Source organism: Camarhynchus parvulus, chromosome 15 (assembly GCF_901933205.1).
Source record: "Camarhynchus parvulus chromosome 15, STF_HiC, whole genome shotgun sequence".
Lineage (NCBI taxonomy): Eukaryota > Metazoa > Chordata > Aves > Passeriformes > Thraupidae > Camarhynchus > Camarhynchus parvulus.
Genome location: NC_044585.1, coordinates 10,363,230 through 10,383,753, shown reverse-complemented (window position 1 = coordinate 10,383,753; position 20,524 = coordinate 10,363,230). Strand labels below are relative to the sequence as shown.

The window sequence follows — 20,524 nt, the reverse complement described above, 5'->3', positions numbered from 1 at the left end:
TCTTTTGGAACTCCCTGGAATTCCCCTGAAGCTGCCTAAATGTTCACTAATACTGACCTTAATGCCAGGACCACGTTCTCAAGATCACTCCCATCAAAAGAAACTTCCTTCATTGAGCACAGAAGCTCCAGCTCCTTCATCTTGCTCTAAACAAAGGCAAGGAGGAGGATGAGCAGGTTTTGAGGAGAGTGAGGCACAAGCACCCAGAGCAGCCCCAGGGCTCACCTCATTGAAGTGATAATCATAAAAAAAGGGGACATTGTTCTCCAGCTTCCCGTGCATGGCATCATCCACCTCGTTCTGCCACTTCTGCTCCAGCTCAGCCACACTCTGATAAAGAGACAAAAATTGCACTTGTTGCACTTAAGGTGTAGAAGGGATTATAGAAGAAGAAATCTGAGTACATTTTGTATTTTTGTGGTACTAAAATACATCTTTACTCCTAAAACAAGCCTTCTGTTGTTTTAAATAATTTTCTTTTTACCTGCAGTTGTCTCTCCATGGCATTCAGCTTCTTAAAAGTCTCTCCCATAATCTTACAAAGTAAATCATATTCTTCAGCATGTTCCTCCTGATATTGGAAATTTATCAGGGACTGGAGAGCATCAACCAAATTGAGATGTTTAATCACACATGAAACCACCATCTCCTCCATGACTTCTGGCTGGATCACTTCCCTAGGGTTCCAGGGAAAGCCAAACTCATTAATCAGGACTAAGAGACCAACTTGGACAATTCACATTCAGAAATCATCAGATGCTGCATTGACAAACAAGGTTCAAAACCCAGAGGGAAACAAGGACTCCTTACTTTATACTGGGTCTAAATTGAGGCCGAGCACGTCCAGAAATTTCCCTGAGCTTGATCATGATTCCTGGGGGCAGCCTAATCCTGGGCAGGTCAAAGTAGTGTCCAACAGGAGGCACGAGCACATCAGAGGGATATGTGAACTCCCTGTCCTCCTCTATGGTGAGAGGCAATGGAGAAGGGCTTGGAGTAAGGGCTGGAGATATCACCCCGTTGGCTTCCACCTGCCACTGGCACCTGCAAAAAGGAGGAAAAACCAATTTAAAGGATTTTTATTTCCCTCTCTATTCCATCCCTCATTGAGGAAGACACTTCAGTTGACACATTACAAAGATTAAATATTAATATTTGAAGTGAGGCTTGTACCAAGCATAACCCAACCCTCCTTTTACTCTAAAACCCCCCCACTATGTTTTGGAGAATATTCCCTCAGTTTTAGGCAACACAAGCCACAGGAAAAATGATCCAAACATAACTTTAAAGCATAAGACTTGAACACAAGAAGTCACTTCCCCTCAGAAAAAAACCACTCAGATTAAAATTGATTTTTTTTTTACCTTTGTAAAAGTTTAGATCTTAAGAGCTCTTGACAGGTTTCTTCATCTTTGGTAATTTCTGGCCCATTGTACAAAATTCTCAGCATGGAACAGGCCAGCACAGAGAGGCCCAGGGCCAGGTCAACCAGGAATGGCAAACCTCCTGACACATCCTCTGAGGATTCCTGCAGCAGAAACAGGGAGAAGTTCAAGCAATCCACCAGGAAGTGCTTTCCAATAGATTCGAGATAGGAGATTTTTATATATAACCTTCTAAATGTAAGATATAGCTCGATATCAATCTTAACTCTTAAACAAAAAATACTTAACAATTAACAGCAACTTATAAGAATAACACAAGACAAGAAGGGATTTAAACTTTATTTTCCTGAACCAAGAAGGAAGAGGTAAAGTTATTTTTGGTTCAGTCACCCCACTAGGGATTCAAGATTCCCTGTGCTTGATCCCAGAATCCCTCCCCTGTCTTCTTCATGGGCTGGAATCATTATTTCCTCAGGACTTCTCTGATTTTGAGGTTGTCACAAAGAAATGCTGGAGTGGCTTCAGGAGATAGATAAGACACATTTGATAACAACTATCTCCATGAACCCCTAAGTGCCAACCCATCCACAGGGATCTCTGCATCCCAAACTCAGCCTCCTTTCATTCCAACACCCCATTTGTCTCACTGCCCAAACCAGTCACTGCTGGTTTCCATCTCCAACTGCCAAGCTGGAAGCACATTTCCCTGGATCTGGAATGTGCTGTGGCAGGCAGGAGGCAGTGGAAGCTGAAGCTCTGCCCTGGGATTCCCCCCTGGATACCTGTGCTCGGACAGTGCAGGCAAAGCCCCACATGGCCTTGTCCGGGGTGTTGTGCTCGCGCCCGCTCCGCATCTCAAAGGAGAACGTGACTGTGTCTCCTTCCACCTTCAGGGGGAAAAAAGAAAATAGATTTCATGATAGAGGCAAACAAACAGGTTTTTCACACAAGTGGTGATGACTTTTAATGACAGTTATCTGGGGGTTGTTTTTATCTCAAATGAAATATTCAGATTTAATTTTTTTTTCTTTTTTGTAAAGGTGTCTTTTAGTGGAAAACTTAATTTTGCTGCTGGCTGACTACAGTAAAACAAAAAGAACCACCATAGCTGAAAAATCAAAAGCAGAAATTATCAGTGTGTTATTTAGCCTTGATTTTCACTGTTTGTCTGCAAGAAACCAGGCAATAATTAACAATTCTCTTCCTGAAGGAAGACAGACAAGCTCTTCAATTAGAAAAATGACAACAAATTAATCAAGGAGCTTGCTAAAAGAACAGCATCAAAACCTATGTGTGAAAAATAAACCAAATTCCCTTAATTGAGAACAATGGAGTTCTTGTCTGAAATTGCTTTCCAGTTTATTACCTTTTGATTTCTTTCTACAATGTGTTTTTGTTATGTAAAAAAAGCCCAGTTTTAGCGTGGGACAATGTAGCAGCACAAATATATATTAAACAAAAAATAAAATCACACTGCAGAGAGTCTGAGGGGACACACTGCCAAAGCATTGAAATGCTGAGGTTTCAAGAAGCTTGAGAGATTCTTCTTAGTTTTATTACCAAAAGCACCGATGAAATTTTACAAATCCAACCATTTCTGTTGGATTTATTTGTTACATTTGCTACTTGACATATTTGGGGGTTATTATCAAAAAAATTGACTTTAAGAGAATCTGCCTAGAACTTCTCCTAGGAGGGTGTACTTAGGAGTAGTACATTAGAGACTGCAGGACTCAAACATCTCCATCAGGAATTTCAGGAAGACACAAAACAAACTCCAAGGGAAGCATCACACGGAACACAGAGCCGAATTTAAAGTTCTCCCCCAAGGACACAACAGTTCACTGAGCAGGGATCTCATCATGGATAACTGTACACTTAAAAGCTTGGAATGCATAGCCATGAGGGTAAAATGGGCTGGGCACGGTTTCCAAAGGGAATTTTCTATGGGAAAGAGAAGGGGATGGGAATACTGTACCTTCACTAAGTCCTTGGGCCACCCCGTTCCTAAGACACTACGGCTGCCATATCCCAGTGTATTGCCTCCATACTCAGCAACCTTCCTACTGTTTGTGCTAGGACCAGCATAGATCACCAACTTCAAAACATAAAATACACTGTTAGACTGTAAGAGAAAAACAAGAAAACCTAATAATAATAATAATACTTAGCACTTCCACCGCGCTTTCGACTCTCGAAGCGCTCCATGCACGTGAACCGATCCTCGCAGGCTCGGTGAGGGCAGCAGGGTTAAGTATTATTATCCCCATTTTACAGATGGGGAAACTGAGGCACACAGGGACTGCAGGGGCTTGGTCCCTGCTCACACAGCAGGGTTGGGAGCAGAGCAGGAGCAATCCTGACTGCCAGCCCTGAGGCAGAGAACAAACTCCTTCCCTAGCAGTGAGGGGTTGATCCTGCTCCCAGCAAAGCCAAAGTTTTGTCAGTGACTTTGGTGGGATCAGGGTTTTTTGGGGGAGTTCAATATTAATGTCATCCATTACTAATTAAAGATATTCCCATTAGTTATTTAGGAGCATCAGGACTTGCTCTATGCCAAAGAATAAACAGCAGCACTCAGCAAGCAGTACAAGCAGCTAATACAAAGTGGATAAGTGCTATTGGTTGTTTTCTTAAAATTAAAATATTTGTTCCTATTAACCCAGGTAAACAAGCTCTTTATCATCAGGGAAAAAGGAACCTCTCCAGCTCTGCCCAGTTTAAACCAACTGTGCTGATCAAAGGAGGCAGCTGGATTAAAATTTAGGAAATAAGGAAAACTAAACATGAGTAAAAATGAGAAAAGTCAAACTTGGACAGTCTAGCCAGCCTGAAATAATAATAATAAAAAAAAAAACAGAACTGATAGAATTTCTGAGGGGAAAAACCAACCCAAACCACCCCAATCCCTGGAGCCTCCCACCCTTGTCCCATGGCAGAACTCCCACTTTTTTGGAGGGAATTCCCTCACTGCAGAGGTGCTGAGCTGGCCCTTGCTTACCTTGTCATAATCATACTGGGAGGAGCATCTGTTGTCAAATCTAAGATACAAACAGCGGGCTCCTGGGATGTGGACAGTCTCCTTAAATTTATAGTTATCCCTGACAGGATGCACTGTCTCCACAGTCTTGCCAGCAGCCCAGGGAGCAGGGATCTTCAAACCAGTCAGGAATCCTGGCTCTTCCTTCTCTTCCAGCATCCTGAAATTAGAGTGAGAAATTGGGCCTAAAATACAGCACAGAGATTTCTGTCATTCAATAAATTACTTAAAAATCACCTCTCAGTATTGACACACAGAGACAAGGAACTGACTCCTGGTTTTAGGCATGACTGTATTGAGGGAATTCATGTATTATATATATTATCATCATCATTCGTACATTACATATACTCTTATTCACAAAAAAAAATCCCATTATCACAAATTCTTTAGTATTGCAAATTCTCCAATGCTGCAAATAAGCATTTTTATTTGAATTTAGCTATTTGTTTCTGTTCCTAAGCAAGAGCTGGAAAACTCTGAGCTGAGACACAGCATTTAAATGCAGGAGTTAAAAATGTTATTTCTCTGTAAATTAAACCATTTAATAGCTTTGCAATGGTTTTAATTCTGTATCTCATGCTGCCAGAGCAATTTACATTTTCTCCTGATGGTTCTCCCTAGCCTAATTTATTGTGAGAGAAACATTTAGATTTAATTTCTAATGCTTGAGATGAGGAAAAAAAGAGAACAAACCATACTCTGTGTAAACAACCTGAAGTTATTAATAGTTTAATTCTATATACAGAACAAAATTTGGAACTAACTGCCTTTTGCAAAAGCTTATATAAAACTGAGACAGCCTTAGAAATCATTCCAGCACACCTTTAGAAATTAATTCAAATTAAAAACTGCTGCTTTATCCCACAGCAATGGTCAAATAGACATTATAGCTCAGTTTATCCCATGAAAAGACCCAAACGTAAAGAAAATCACCTCTCATCAGGTAACTGCTTCCCTTTCTGCTCTGGAGCACAACTGGGGGAACTGTTCAGTTCTGAGAAAACTGGAGACTGGGTTTTAAGCAGCAGTGCAGTCTGTGGCCCAAAATACACAGTGTTAGGGACATGCAAACTGTAAAGCATTTTAAGAGCTCATTATTGAAATTATTAACAATTATCGTTATTGACAATAAATCATGACTGAGTAGCTGCTGGAGCAGTCAAATTGAACATTCAGCATCAGCAGCTTTGGCAGCCGTTGAGGAACTCTGAACTCTGGTGTGGATGAGTGTCTGGAGGAAGCTGAGCAGATTTTGGAGGCTGCAGGCCCCAGGTTGGTCCTGGGCAGCCCAGGGTGGCACAGAGCCCTACCTGGCTGGTGTAAAGGACCAGCTGCACCAGCTGAGGCATCAGGGCATCAGCCATGGTCAGGGTCTGCAGGTTTGGGTGCATCAGGGATGTCAGCAGCACAGGCAGCAGGTGGCCAAGCATGGTGGCCTTTGTGATCTGCTCCAGGCCTTTTAACCTGGAAGGAGAGCCAAAGTTACAGAGGAACAACTCTTTTCATAGAGCAGCACTTCTGCTTTTAGTCACTTCTGTTTCATCTTGTAACAGCAACTCAAAAATTCAGCAGAGAATGTTTGTATTATATTAACAAAATCCCCAAAACAATCTTGAAACCACTACAATTTCTCCCAAGTGCCAGTGACCTTGAATTGCTGACAATTTTTACTGAACAATCTGAGAGCAGAGACAGTAAATCAACAGTTTAATAATTACTCAGAGAAGGATAAGCTCCCCTGGGCACAGGATGAAAGTCCCCATCAAACACAAATGCACCAGTGTGGATATCAGCTCCCAGCACATGGAGCTCAAAGGACTTGAAAAGGATCTGCAGCTACAAAAATATATTTGAACATGAACTCATATGAAAATATCACCCAGGAATTGTGTGTTGTCAATAAACACAACTAATCTTGCAGGCACAGAGAAGCAGAAAGTGAAACCTGGAACACAGCTGGGACAGGGAGCTGTTTGTTTGAGGAGAGAAAAGTTCACAGCTTTTGTTTCCACCCCATTCCCAAGGTGGATTTTTAAGAGGAGGGAAGACAGGGAAGGGCAGGTGATGGAATATGTGGGATATAAAACAACACCCAGGGACTGTCATGGATAAATATCTAATCCAGCTACTAGGGATGTAATAATCAGAAATATAAAAATAAACAGATTGTTCTAGCTTACAGGAGTATTCCCAGCTAATTACAGTTTATTTCCAGGTATCCTACTCATAAATACCATTATAACTGACTAAAACCTTCTCAATTTGAGGGTCCTACAGAAATATCAGCCTACAGATGATCAGGACTGACACAGAGAGTGATTCTAAATTCTCCACCAGCTGAGTGCTAAACAATTGCTACAGTAAGAAACAGCTCCTGTGCATTCAAAGCTCAAATCTGAAGTGATAAAGAATAATTAGTGCTAACTGTGCTTGCACAATAAATCACAAAGAGCAGCAGTTCCCTGTTTCCAAATGAGGATCCTCCCACTTGTCTTACCTTTGCTCCCTGTCAGAAATGTCACTGTTAATTAATGCTGTAGTGACTTGTTGCAGCATTTCTAAGACTTCATCACATCCTGTGAGAATTTGTGTGGCAAGAGACAAAATGCTGGTCTTGAGTTCCTAAGTAAAAAAAAAGAGTTACAGGATACTTAAATTCTTAGAGAATCCCCCCAAAAAAGGACAACAGAACAAAAAGATGGATTTCCAAATGAAAAGAATGATAATGTGACCTGGCAGGCCTGCAGCAGGAGATTCATCCAAGACTTAAATTTGATTAATGTTAAGCCCCAAAGTGCTGGGAGAAACTAGGTGCATGTTTTACAGGATGCACATCCAGTTTCTAGAGGGAAGGAAGCCCCAAGTCCAGCACAGGAGAGAGCTGAGAGCCAGCCAAGGTACAGGACTGGTGACACAATGTCCTAGCAGGGATGAGGAGCACTGCAGAGAGAGAAACTGAACAATGAACACGGCGTGAATAGTGAGACAAGAAAAATACTCCAATATTTATCATTTACTCAATGAGCCTGAACAAATCACTTCCAACTGCAGCAGTTCACAAACACACACAGCCTCAAAGAGCAGCAGAGAAAACTGGCTTAGCAAGATACCAGAATTTGAGAAATCAATTCCATTAGGGAAGTATTATTATTACTATTATTATTATTATTATTATTATTATTATTATTATTATTATTATTATTATTAGACAACCTGCACTCCAGGGCAAACCTGGGAGTTGGATGAAGCAGTGTGAAATGTAGCATTTTAATAAACTTCTACCAACCAAAGCCTGTCCTCTAACAGCTTCCTTGCCACAAACTTTAGTCTCTCTATTTCAGACCACTGATGGAGGTGGCTCTACACAAGCTTTGTTTGCTTAAACTGCAAAAAAGCAGAAGCCAGGTAAGGCAAATAATACCTTTTTCTATTTATTTAATAATATTTTTTTCAAGGACCACCTGAGCAATTTGGAGAGGAAAAAGCATCTGGGGTAACATGTCCAGGAAAGGAAATTCCCATGCCAGGAATCCTTCCAGCACATACTAATTAAAATCAACTTAAAATCTCATTATAGATTTATTTAGGAAGGGAAGTGTCTGCTCTCACTGATAATGGGGAATGCAAGCTGGAATCCTGAACACAGAATAACTGCAGATTTTACTCTGGACTGTTTTTTGCCCTGTTCTCCAGCTATTTAACTCTATCAAAAGGAAAAGAACCACCAGCAAACAGCAAATGCACTGCAGGAACAAGGTGTCACAGGCACACTGACTGGAAAGAGCCATACTAGAATAAAACTTGGTGTTTACCTGTACCTTCAATGTCTCTCCCTGCAAGGAGCTGTCACTGTCATCATTGTCATCAGGTTTAATCAAAATAGTGTTACTGAGGAGGTGGTTCTGCACAGCCATCAGGTACCGCAAGCACGAGGACGCAGCCTTGAACACAAATAAGTAAAACTTTGCATTATCCAAACCCTTCATCAACCCTGAGCCAGGCAAACCTCAGACTTGGAAGTTGGAGAGAGGGAAAAAAAAAGGTTGAGGAAGAAAAAAAAGAACAAAGAAATAATTTTATATATTTAAGAAAAGAAACCGGTTGCAAAATGCTGAATTTTGTGAAATAACTCACAAAAATATAAAGAGGCAGCATAACTTTGTTCAGGTTTGGAACATTACAGCAATATTCAGGAACTCTAAGAATTAATGAATTCTGAAAAGATTGTGCCACCAGAGAGATAAATGTAGTTCTCACTCCTGAAGGTGATGGTTCCATGCCACTCCTCCTTCCCCACAGGCCAGGACATCCTGTCCCCTCCCAGGGTTTTAATGGAAGCTCAACCTGCCTGTCCCTAGGGAGCTGTTCCTGCTGAAAACACCTGCCCATAGTTTTACCATCAAATGTCAGCTTTAACTCATTCCTGTCTGTCACTGGTGGTTCTTTCAGCCTGTATGAACCACAACACACAAGTGCATGTTTGATTCTTTAAGCTGTGTTGAATATTGAGATCCACAAACTTTGCTTAAAGTGAACAGCAACCAGAAAATAAATCCATGTATAAACCCATCCCAGCATTACTGAATAACTTCCTTTGCTGTGAGAAATTATTCCTCTCTTCCCTGAACAGCACAAACAAAAGACAATTCCTGTCCTGGATTTGTTAAGACACAACTATAAAGTTTCACCTCCTTGTACGCAGTGAAGAGGATGGATTTAAGGAAGAAAAGAAGCCAAAGGCAGAGATACTTTGATCAAAACACATTTTACTTACAGGCACAGTTGAAAGAAGCCTTTGAAAGTCATCTTTAGATACAGTTTGGCACTTGGTGATTAAGACACAAGATTCTCGGACAACAATCTTGAGGATGTAGTGCAAGAGCTCATCGTTGAGTCTTCAGGAGAGGCAAGAAAGGTGGAAAACGTAAATAATTAATTATTGTGCATTTTGTACAGCTCAGCTCACTCTGCAAGCTGGATCCCAGATATGGGAAACCTAAACAAGGATCAAACTTTAAATTCAGACACAAAAAACCCCAAGGCTGAAATGTTTAACAGGTACAACAGATTTCCAGGGGTTTGCTGCACTGTGCTGACTGAAATCTGTGATTTCTTAGGGCTCCTAGAAAAGACTCCTCCCAACTTGAACAGGTACTTGAGACTGGCACTTTTACTGCTGGAAAGCCACCTATGATATGCAGAGAAATGCTATAAAATCATCTTCATGAAATTATCATTCAAAATTACCAAGAACATGGCAAAGAACAAGGAATTCCAAACCCAGTCTGGGTACAGAAGCATCCAAAGTTTGCCCTAAAACATCAAATCTCTCCCTCACCCTAATGAAATCTTCCCTCCACAGACACAAGCAACATTCAGGTCCCACTGCAGGAGCACACCAAGCAATTCCAGAAGTTCCTGCAAGTTCACCTCAAATTACCCTATAAACAGAGGCTTTTTACCTATAGTGATCATCATCTTCACTTCCAAATCTGTTGTTCTGCAGCTGCTCAGCTAAATTGGTCAGGATAACATCCCGGAGCTGGGAGAGGCCACTGTTCCTCTCTCCTGAAAGGGAAATAAACTTTAGCAAAGCAGCATTTTACAGAAGAGATTTTATTTCCCCAATAGCTCATTTAACACAGACTAGAGCTCAGGAATGGCTGCATTCCCAGGGTGAGCAGAGCTGCTGTCCCAGACTGGGAGCACTTTCCCTGCCCACAGCACTGGGAAAATTGGAAATTCCCAGCTCTGAGCTCCAACATGTTCCTGTGAAATAACAAATTACTGAGCATCAGCTGCTTCAAGGCCAGATTCCCATTTCCTGGTGAACTCAAGGACATTATTCCCCCTTCCCTGAGGTCTAACATCACCTCTGATTACTGGCTACTTGCAAATATTCCTTTTCTCCACCTGACCTACCCTAGGCCATGCAGCCTTTTGGAGCATTCCATAATTTCCTACAAAAGTATGGATTTAAAGCAGAGTAGTGCTCAATATCCCACTGATCTCCCTCTAAGCTTGAGATGTACTTTGATTTTTTGTTCTCAGAAAAACCTCACTCTCACCTGGCAATAAGACATTCTCACCTTCAGTTAAGACCAATTTCAATAAATTATTGATTTCTGCTTCTCCAGGATACAGGATATTTAAACCAGAGCTAAGGAAAAAATAAAACCATGCATTACTTGATGGATTTAGAAGTTAACAAAACCATTTCACTGGACATGTGACAAATGGCACCACACACTCAGCACCTGATGGAACATTTACAATGTCTGTGTAAAGGTTTAGAAGAGCATCCTCCACATTTTAACATCAATATCAGGACATAAGCAGTTGTTTTCTCCAAAAATCTCTTGTAATCAATTATATTTTATTGTTTAGGTCCCGAAGTTTCTCCAAGAGCTATTTGCTTCCCTCTGGAAAATGCCCCATTCATCATTTGCACACAGGGCAGCACAAGCAGTTTGTTAAGAAACAGAGATGTCAGGAAAAATGATGATGGCTCAGAGAAAACCCCCAAAAACTCTGGTGATGGGGTAAGAGCTGAGGCTTCTCTGTGCTAAGAACAGTGGAAAATACAAACATAATAATCAAGGAATCACTACTGCTACACTTTTGTACTTTTTGGAGACTGGCTCTATAGAAGTCTTAGTTTAAGCTCCACAGAAGATTCTGGAAGGAGCATTTCAGGAACACCCCAGCTCTGCAGAAACATTCCAGGTAGAGACTTTTTCTCTCTAACTTGTGATGAACTCTGTCCCTTCTGTGTGAATTCCCCCACTGAGATCACAATCACTTCAAAGGAGCACTTCATGCCTGTCTGAAGTGCTGAAATCATTATGCAACTTTGCCATTTCCTTTCCTTTTTCTTTTTCAGTAACAGAAAAGAAAACTGAGATGTTTTTCAGCTTCACACTGTGAGCAGAGATTACTGCAGCTTCCTTCCCTCTGGCTCATGCTGATCCACTCTGATAGAAACCTCAGGAAAAGTTATCACACATTGCCAGCTCCCTTTGAGGGCTCCAGTGGCACCAGAATCCCCCAAGGAGGACACAGGAGGAAGGAAACATCACCCAGTGCTCAACCTGGAGCTGTTTATCAAGGCACAGGAACACACAGGTATTACAAGGTAGAGACACTTTTCCCTGTCAGAAAGCACAGCCCTGAAAATGCCAGGTAATCCTCCTGAGCCAAACTATTCTTCACTCACGAGTTGCACAGAGCCTCAGAAATTTGGAATGTTGTGATTCACACCAAGAAAATGCAGGTTGATCTTCAAAAGATTTTGTTCTCCACCTCTGGAGCATTTCCCACTGGAAAATGCAGGTTCTGTTTGCCCTTGGCACACTGGAGCCAGCATTCCTTGGCCCTGAGGTTTCCATTATCTCCTTTTCAGGAGATACAACCACACTTCTTTTTTTCCCCTGGGCCTTCAGTCTCAGAGTACTGCTCAAGTATCATTAACCCCTCCAGCATCATTAATTCTGCTTCTCCTGATGTTCCTTTAGTTCAGGAGAACTCCAGTGTTACCAGTGAGGTAAGACCTGCCAACACCAGCTGTGCCTTTCCCTGAACACCACAGCAACCAAATAAGGAACTCATTCAAAGAAACTCTGCTTGAATTTAGCAATTATTAAAAAAAATCCTTAAGAAAGCAAGTAAAAAAGAAACAAATTAAAAGAAAGTAATTACTACTTGTTATTTCATCAAGACCAACACATTGTATCTCTTCTCCCACTGAAACAAACCATAATAATTCTATCATATTATGTCTTAAAATCCATCACACTACATTTCCTCATATTAATGTAAAATTAAACTGAATACAATGTGAATGTTCATCTGTCACCACATTTCAAAGAAACTAAATTCTAAGTTAAGTTGATATTCACCTAATAGCCAGACAAACTTCCTTCTGGATTTCAGAGCAGATCTGATCCCTTGGGGCCATCAGTAACTGCCACAGTAACAGCCCAGACCTTCTGACAATGTCTCTGTTCCTTTCAGTTTGGGGGCTGAAGAAAAATTTAAAAACCACCTAGGAAAAAATAAGGACAAAAATATTCATATTAAAAATATACACGTTACTTACATTAACTTATTTTCTGCAGTCAGTTTTTCAAACTATTTGTGTGGGTCTAGAAATCTGGGAGTCAGAATCTGATTTTGAATCAAAAAATGGAGGGGGGAAAATACAAAGAAAGAAGGATATAACCTCTCTGTATTTTATTTTAATCTGTAAAGACAGAGATTATATTTAAATTAGGGCTCTTAAATGAATATATAAAATACTGCAAAGCCACTGCTAAGTCAACTTCCATTACATGGATTCCAATGGAAGGGAAAAAAAATTAAATAAAATGAATTAAAAATGAAACCAGTGGTTGCCTGTACTCCAAACCAAGTTTTTCATTTTTCTATGTGAGTTTTGAAGCCCATTTCAGGTTCTGTACCTGGAAGACAACGAGGATGCAGCGGATGATGCAGGTGTCTCCATTGACCATGGCCTTTTCCATAATGTCACAGATGCTGCTCAGGTGATGGGCTTCAATGGGATGCTGCTTGCCCAAAAAATTGCTGATGGGGAGGTTGTTGCTGGCTGCCAGGAGGTTGAGTTGGTGGATGCACATGGCACCAACATGGTGCAGTAACTGGTTTATCACCTCATTTGTGGTTGTTGCATCCCCTGCAAGGACAGGAGAGCTCAAATGCTGTCTATAGACACAGACTAGATTATCAGCCTCTGCTTCTAAAATGCAATAAATCAACTTCAGGGCATAAAAGGATTACCCAAATCACCTTTTTATTGTGCTGAAGGCAGCAAGAATCTGGAATCTTCCCCGCACGTCACTTTGTACTTTTCCCTCTCTTAAATGAAAGCTAAACCATGACCAATATTTACAACTCTTTTCAGGAATTAACTCAGCTGTTAACAGCAAGGCAGTTTCTGTCTGTTTATTCTCTACCACTCCTGTTTCACTTCTCCTTTGTACAAAGTGCTGACTCCTGGGTTCCCCTCACCTTTGGGCTCTGTGATGACGTGACTCACTCCCAGCCTCTGGCACACGCAGTGGAATGCCTGGTTCCCAGGATTGCACCACTGATCAATATAATCATTGGAGCACGTCCAGATCATGTTATTCATCGTATCATAACAAGCACCTGAGAGAAGGAAAATATTTCAGACATCAATTTAGCAGAAAACCAGACTGAAGAATCTTTATAGGCATCGTAAATCCAAACTATTTGCTTTGAAAGTTTATTTTACCCCACCCCACTGCAGAGATATTGACTACAATTTCAATCCCAGATGGATCATTTAGGATCTGAAGGACTGCTACATTCCTTACCAAGCCCTGGCACCAGAGCCCCCCGTCCGAGCGAGCTGCCCGCAGCATCGATGAGATCTGCCCTGCTGGTGAACTGCCCATCCGAGATGTTGAACACCAGGCTGGAGGCAAGAACTACACAGAAACACAGCTCCAATCAATTCCTGAGAAGTTTATTGCATTCCAGACAGCCAAGGACTCCCAGTCTGCCACCAATAGCCCTGACTTACTTTTTAAGGAGGACAAAGCGCTGGTGCCCCCGAAGAGTGAGCGCGTGGCCGAGCTGCCCGAGCCCCCCGGGGGTGGCACCAGCATCACCAGGTAGGTGCCACACGTGTAGATTGGGGTCTTCCTCAGCATCTTCAGGGGCAGCCCACAGCTCGTGTTGGCAGCTGCAACGTGCACCAGAGAAAGGTCACAAACTGCACTTCTGCAGGACAAGGCAGAGCTCTGCTCGAGGCTTCAAAGGAATCCATATTTAGAAGGTTTGTTGAGAAGTTTCTACAGAATTCCAGAATGGTTTGGATCAAGATCATCCCATGCCAACCTCGTGGACAGGGACAACCCCACCATGGGACCAGGTTGCTCAGAGCTCCATGAACCTGGCCTTGAGCATCCAGGGATGGGGCATCCATGACTTCTCTGTAGCCTCCCAACCTCACACATTCAATCCCCACAAGGCTACAGAGTTTCATGGGTTATTCAACTAAAGAAAACAACTTTAAAATAAAAGAAATAAAAAATTAGGTATAAGCAAAACTATTAAGAATTGTGTGGTGATAATTACATTGAAAGCACTTGGAGACAAAGGGTCTCCTCACATCCAGAGATCACTTGAGATTCACTATGCATTTACTATTTTAAGTTCTCCTGCTCCTCATGAAACGTAGACAGCCCAAATGATCTCCTTCCTGCAACAGCTGATCAACACTTTTTGAGTGCTGACTCAAGAATTAGCCAAGAATAGCCACTTTACTCTCCTTTTTCTGTAGCACTTGAGTTGTTAAATGGCAAAACACAACCTTTAAAATAGCTCTCTGAGCTAACTCCTTGCCAAATTCCCTGGAAGCAGAGCCATTTCATGTATAATTTATTTTTATGGAAATACTTTCAATTGTTTCAAATTGAAAAAAGAAAACTCAAGTACTTTTGAAGGAAGAAGTGAAATAATTCAAGATAAACTGGATAAAATCTTCAGACAAATCTAACAAAGCTCCAGATCATCCTGAAAGCCATCAGTGCAACTCAGTCAAGATTCCCTCATTAACTTGGGTTGTTTCCATAAGAGAATACCCAAACATTGTGCAAATGACCTCGAAAAAGTGCAAAATCTACTAAGATTTGTAATATTCCAGTGACTGGTGAAGCAATAATTCCATTTTCTAACCTGCAGGCCATTTTTACACACCAATTAGAAGCCCAGCTGAGCTGCAAAGCAGAGAAACGCAACTACCAGATTCCCCAAACTAATGCAATAATGGAATTGGAAAATTCTTCCAATTTTCCATCTCTAAACTTCCTATTTCCCATCCCTAAAGTTTCCTCACACAATCCTAATTCAGCAAAGGAACTGATCATTCCAGCATTAAGCAAATACTGCGCAGATCTTCCAACTATGTATTTGGGGGAAAAAGACAAAAATCAGTTGTTTTTTTTTTTTAACCTGTTCTAAGAGGTCAGTAATAAGCAGGATGGATGCTGTGTGAGTTAAGAAATGAAAAGTGAAGTGTTTCTGACCTGCCTGGTCCTCCTTGAGGGTGTTGGAGATGGTGGAACCTGTGAGAGCAGCCAGGGTGGCCGAGGGGGAGGCGCGGTACCGGGACAGGCGGCTCAGCAGCATCTCATTGATGCTCTTGGCAGATTCCCCCTCTTTCCTCATCAGGATAATTCTTTCCTGTAGAGGATTTGCTATACAAATGCCATTATCTACCTGGTAAAATGGGAGGAAAAAAGTACTTTAGATGTTGGGATCCATAAGCAAGAGATCACCTGAATAATATCAGGCAGGAATACAAAGTGAAACTCTGCTGACAGAAGTTCTTGCAAAAACAAAGTTCTGAAAGCAAGACAGGAGTATTTTTTTTGTTTGCGACTTCATGGTTCAATAGAATAATTTAACAGAAGATATCTAACATCTTTGAGATATTTAATAGGATATCTTCTATTTATGCTTGTTCTTAAAGACAGAACTGCTTGTCGTAAGCTTGAGTTTATTTAGGAAACTCTGCTTAAAAATATATAATCCTCTTGTATTTTCTCAGTGGTGTTTCACTTGCAAATCATTTGGCTCAATCATTTTTCCAAGCAAAAAGTGTGAGCAATGATTTCCTCAGACCATGACGTTCAGGGGATGTTTTACTGCAGAATGCATCTCTTAATGAAGATGTGATTTAGAGCGTTAGGGATTTTCCATGAGTTGTACTACTACAGCCTCCCAATTCCAGCTCCACCATCCCACTCCATCCTCCTCTGCTGAGCAGAAATATAGACATAAAAACCACATTTTATGCTACAAGAGAATTCATATTGCTAAATATAATAATCCTCTGGAGATGGAATTGGACAGTTCACCTTCTGTTCTGTTCAGTTATTTCACATAAATCCATTCAGATCACGCCCATAAATATCCAAACCTAGTAAGTCAATTAAAAAATGCTGCTATTTAATTAATCTGGTTATGCTACCAATATCAGGCATAGAAAACACATGATTTGCTTACTATAATTTCAAAAATATCCATAAAGACAGAGTGGCCTTTGGGGGTTTTTTCGTTGAGGCTTGCAGGAGACCAAATCCAGTAGAAAAAGGTGCCATCTGAAGAAAGATGCACGGTGGTCATAGTGCTGCCAACTGGGAAGTGATTTACTGGCATTGGGATTATCTGACATACCTATGAGACAGAAAGCATCTTAACAGGTCAGATTTTGCAGTTTGGCCTTATAAGTATGAACAGTATGAAAAATAAATAGAGATCAAATGCTGTTAGTGCAGAAGAGGCTTAATATTGGACTTAGAAGTAGCATTACATTGATTTATTACCAACAGCTATTCTGTGATATTTGCCAAATATCTAAACCAGCTCACAGATCTCAAATTTAACCCATCTAAAAATAAAAGGATCATCTCCTCTCTAATGATGGAGAACAAACCCACAGTACCACAAGGAAAATACACATCCTATTGAGTCACCTAGTTTCTGCAACTTCTCTTAAACATTGCTTGAAACTTGAGAAGAAAAGGGGAATCTAAACATTCTCAGGATCAGGAAATACACTGGACATTTAAATGTGTGTATCCATCCTTAAAACCACAGCAGGAAAAACCCCAAAGTAAACAAACTACCCTAGTTTCACAAAGAAGAGCTGTTCAGAAAGAGCATATTCTTGATTTAAATCAAAGTCAATTTTGCTGTTGTTTGACTGCTTTAAGAAGTGACCACACTGGACTCATGGAATATCCTGAGTGGGAAGGGACCCACAGGGATCATTATCAAACTCTGGCCCTGCACAGACACCCCAACAATCCCACCCTGGGCATCCTTGGGAGCATTGTCCAAATGCTCCTGGAGTTCTGGCAGCCTTGGCCATTCCCTGGGGAGCCTGGGCAGTGCCCAGCACCTTCTGGAGGAAGAACCTTCCCCTGATACCCGACCTAACCCTGTTCTGACACAGCTCCAGCTGTTCCCTGGGTCCTGTCCCTGCTCACAGAGTGCAGAGATTGGAGCTGCCCCTCCTGAGGAAGCTGTGGGTTGGTCACCCCTCAGTCTCCTCCAGGCTGAACAAGCTCTACTAGTACCCCATAATACAGAACAGTGTAATTATAGATAAATACATATATTTATATATAAGACACACTGAAACAGTAACATCTCGACCATAACTTCCACATTCACCACAGAGTCGCTTCAAGGCGGGGTTAGAAAAACGCAGTTTCACAAAACAAGAACCAATTAAAGGTAAAATGGGTGTGATTCATTCAGCCTGCTTTGTTCCTGTCCCCTTTACCTGCAGGGTATGTTGATCCACGAGCTGGAACAGGTAGTGAGGTTTGCTATCAAAGGACACGGGCCGATGGAGGAGTTTGCCGTTGCCAAAAGCCACCCAGCCCGTCTCCAGCTCCTCGTTCCGGCAGTACACAAACCCCCTGGAAAAAACCCACCAGGATGTTCAAACTCCATCAAGCCTGCCCTGCTTCTTTGGGTTTTATTTCAAATAACAACCACAATGCAACCACAGCGCTGAACTTTGACTGAACTTATTCAAGTCAGCAATTTTTGTTGTGAAAGGCTTTAAGCGTAAAAAGCCTCGTGGTTTTGAAGCAATTGAAGAAGTAAGGAGGTACAGTGAGTCACAGCTGCACTAATTACTTAATGAATGACATAATTAGCAAACAAACACTCACAAACTCAGCTATAAATAAGAAGTCACAGAGCTGGTCTGTAGTATATCCCTCTCAGCAGAGAATCAACCAACACACTAGACATTAAAATTGAATTTAAAATTCTGCTGCTGTGGAGGTTGAACTAACGGCCTCTACAGGCCCCTTCCAACCTCAATTTGTTCTTTAATTTTAGACAAAACACACTTGTGACAATGTTCACAGGGGTCTGAGGATGAGGGAAGAGATGAGGATCTGACTCTATGTTTCAGAAGGCTTGATTTATTATTTTATTATATATATTATATTAAAACTATACTAAAAGAATGGAAGAAAGGATTTCATCAGAAGGCTGGCTAAGAATGGAAAAAGAAGGAATGAATAACAAAGGCTCTGTCCGAGCCAGCTGACTGTGATTGGGTATTAATTAGAAACAACCACATGAGACCAATCACAGATCTACCTGTAGCATTCTACAGCAGCAGATAACCATTGTTTACATTTTGTTCCTGAGGCCTCTCAGCTTCTCAGGAGGAAATATCCTAAGGAAAGGATTTTTCAGAAAATATCATGGCTACACACACTCAATAAGAATTTCAGATGAGAAACCAAACACATTAAAATAGCATTTAATGAAAACTCACAATATCATGGAATCACAGACTGGTTTGGGCTGGGAGGGACCTTAGAGAACATCTCCTTCCAAGCTCCACATCCTCCCAACATCTAGGAGAGGTTTCCCAAATCAGGAACCTTTGGGTTTCAGCAGCTCTGCAGAAAAGCCAGCACTGCAGTGTCCCTTACCTCAGGGTTCCATGCAGGCCTGACCCCAGTTTGCTGATTCCCCTGCCCACGGAGTTGGTGGTGTACAGGTAGAGCCCATCAGCTGCAAGGCACCGGCCCAGGTCTGCATCTGTAGCAGGAGCAAGGACAGCAGAGAGCAGCTCTGTAACTCTGCAGCTGCAACATTCCAGCTGGGAATTCTCCCTGGGGGCTACACCCCATGGAAACCAGCACATGCTCATGGCAGGTCACTACCAACCCTTTTTTTAATACTATATTTATTATTTGGTGCTCTAAGAGCTGCTGTAACACAATCACAGCCCAGCAGACCCAGTGGTTTTTTCACATCTTTAAGCCTCAGAGGTGCCCAGATGGTCTCACTCAGTGTGAGAGGGAAGAAGAATCTAATATTGAGCCTTGATCTCTTTTGTGCCAAACCCTGTGATTTGACAAATCCTAAAGCTGCTCAGATCCTTTCACTTCTGAACACTTCAATTAAGACAAAATGTATTTGAAACATAGAGCAGTAATTATTAATAATCAAGATGGGACATGAGTCCAGTCAATCTATTGAAGTTCACAGGATCTGGACACTCAGCTCAGGAAGGAAAAGTCCACTCACTCTCTTGCCTAAACACCTAAAAAGAGACGTCTCCAACAAATCTGCAGGTAAAATAACAACTCAGATTTTTAAACTCCTATGGATTGCATTAAATGCCACCAAAGCTTGAACTAATATTTCTAAAACCATGTGAACTCTTATTTATTACAAAAATAGTAAGCAAACAAAGCAGTAAAAACTAAGAATGAATTCAGGAAAAAGAAATACAAAAGAAAGCATTAAAAAAAGAACTTCAAACTCAACCGGGTAGAAACAAAAGCAGAGTAGGGAAGAGGGGAAAACAAAACAATGAACTTGTACTTCTAAAAATAAACCTGCTGTGCCACTGATAGCTGGCTATTGAACACAGGGATACTGCACACGGCAGTGATTATGCTCTAACGAGGGGATAATATCCAAACTCTGTCTGAACCCTCTGAAAAATTCCCACTGGAGTCAGGAAGGGTCACTGGATCAACTGCTTTGGACTGCTTCCCACAGCCTGACAGATGAAACCAGCAGCTGCTCTCCAGCAGCATTTTTGAGCCCCAACTCTAAAAAGTTTTACATTCATCTTTAAACAATTATCAGCACTTAAAGCATCCTGTCCTCCTCAGCTGATGGTGACAGGGATGAAATAATTCACCTTTATTCTCACTGCTGGCACCAGTGTTGGCATCAGGAGCAGGTAACATGTCCTCAAAGCCCCAGGACACGATGTGCTTCCCTCCAAGCAGGCAGGAGGGGGATCCAGGGCCTCCCTCCAAAAGCAACAACCTTTAAGCAGAAAATAAAATAAAATTTTATAAGGAATAGCGGTAGGAAAAATGAGCGAAATTAAAAGTTAAGACCATGATGTATTTAAAGTAATTATTCTGTCAGAGTTCATAAGTCATTTAAAGGAATCATCAATATTTAATGAAAAAATAAAAACAAAACACCCAAAATCTAATCAATGCTTTTAGGTTTGATTTTCTAATGCCTTCTGCACATGACTAAA

General features: G+C 41.4%; 1 protein-coding gene across 4 annotated transcripts in view; it reads right to left on the bottom strand.

Annotated features, from left to right (window-relative positions):
• The window catches only part of HECTD4 (HECT domain E3 ubiquitin protein ligase 4), a 66,777-nt gene that overhangs the window by 32,628 nt on the left and 13,625 nt on the right, over positions 1–20,524 (bottom strand). Inside the window, exons 4-28 of one of the 4 annotated variants that reach the window (XM_030958597.1) lie at positions 20,171–20,301; positions 18,945–19,053; positions 17,768–17,906; positions 16,483–16,653; positions 15,501–15,693; positions 13,994–14,155; positions 13,785–13,898; positions 13,456–13,596; positions 12,888–13,120; positions 12,327–12,472; positions 10,518–10,588; positions 9,891–9,996; positions 9,203–9,323; positions 8,241–8,369; positions 6,926–7,050; positions 5,739–5,892; positions 5,362–5,462; positions 4,387–4,585; positions 3,364–3,510; positions 2,168–2,272; positions 1,365–1,528; positions 811–1,044; positions 485–677; positions 226–330; positions 58–146 (exon numbers count right to left, since the gene is read on the bottom strand). In XM_030958597.1, coding sequence (XP_030814457.1) covers positions 58–146; positions 226–330; positions 485–677; positions 811–1,044; positions 1,365–1,528; positions 2,168–2,272; positions 3,364–3,510; positions 4,387–4,585; positions 5,362–5,462; positions 5,739–5,892; positions 6,926–7,050; positions 8,241–8,369; positions 9,203–9,323; positions 9,891–9,996; positions 10,518–10,588; positions 12,327–12,472; positions 12,888–13,120; positions 13,456–13,596; positions 13,785–13,898; positions 13,994–14,155; positions 15,501–15,693; positions 16,483–16,653; positions 17,768–17,906; positions 18,945–19,053; positions 20,171–20,301 — 3,582 coding nt within the window. The remainder of the gene's footprint in view (positions 1–57; positions 147–225; positions 331–484; positions 678–810; positions 1,045–1,364; positions 1,529–2,167; positions 2,273–3,363; positions 3,511–4,386; positions 4,586–5,361; positions 5,463–5,738; positions 5,893–6,925; positions 7,051–8,240; positions 8,370–9,202; positions 9,324–9,890; positions 9,997–10,517; positions 10,589–12,326; positions 12,473–12,887; positions 13,121–13,455; positions 13,597–13,784; positions 13,899–13,993; positions 14,156–15,500; positions 15,694–16,482; positions 16,654–17,767; positions 17,907–18,944; positions 19,054–20,170; positions 20,302–20,524) is intronic. The other 3 variants (XM_030958599.1, XM_030958598.1, XM_030958600.1) reach the window with 3 other exon arrangements.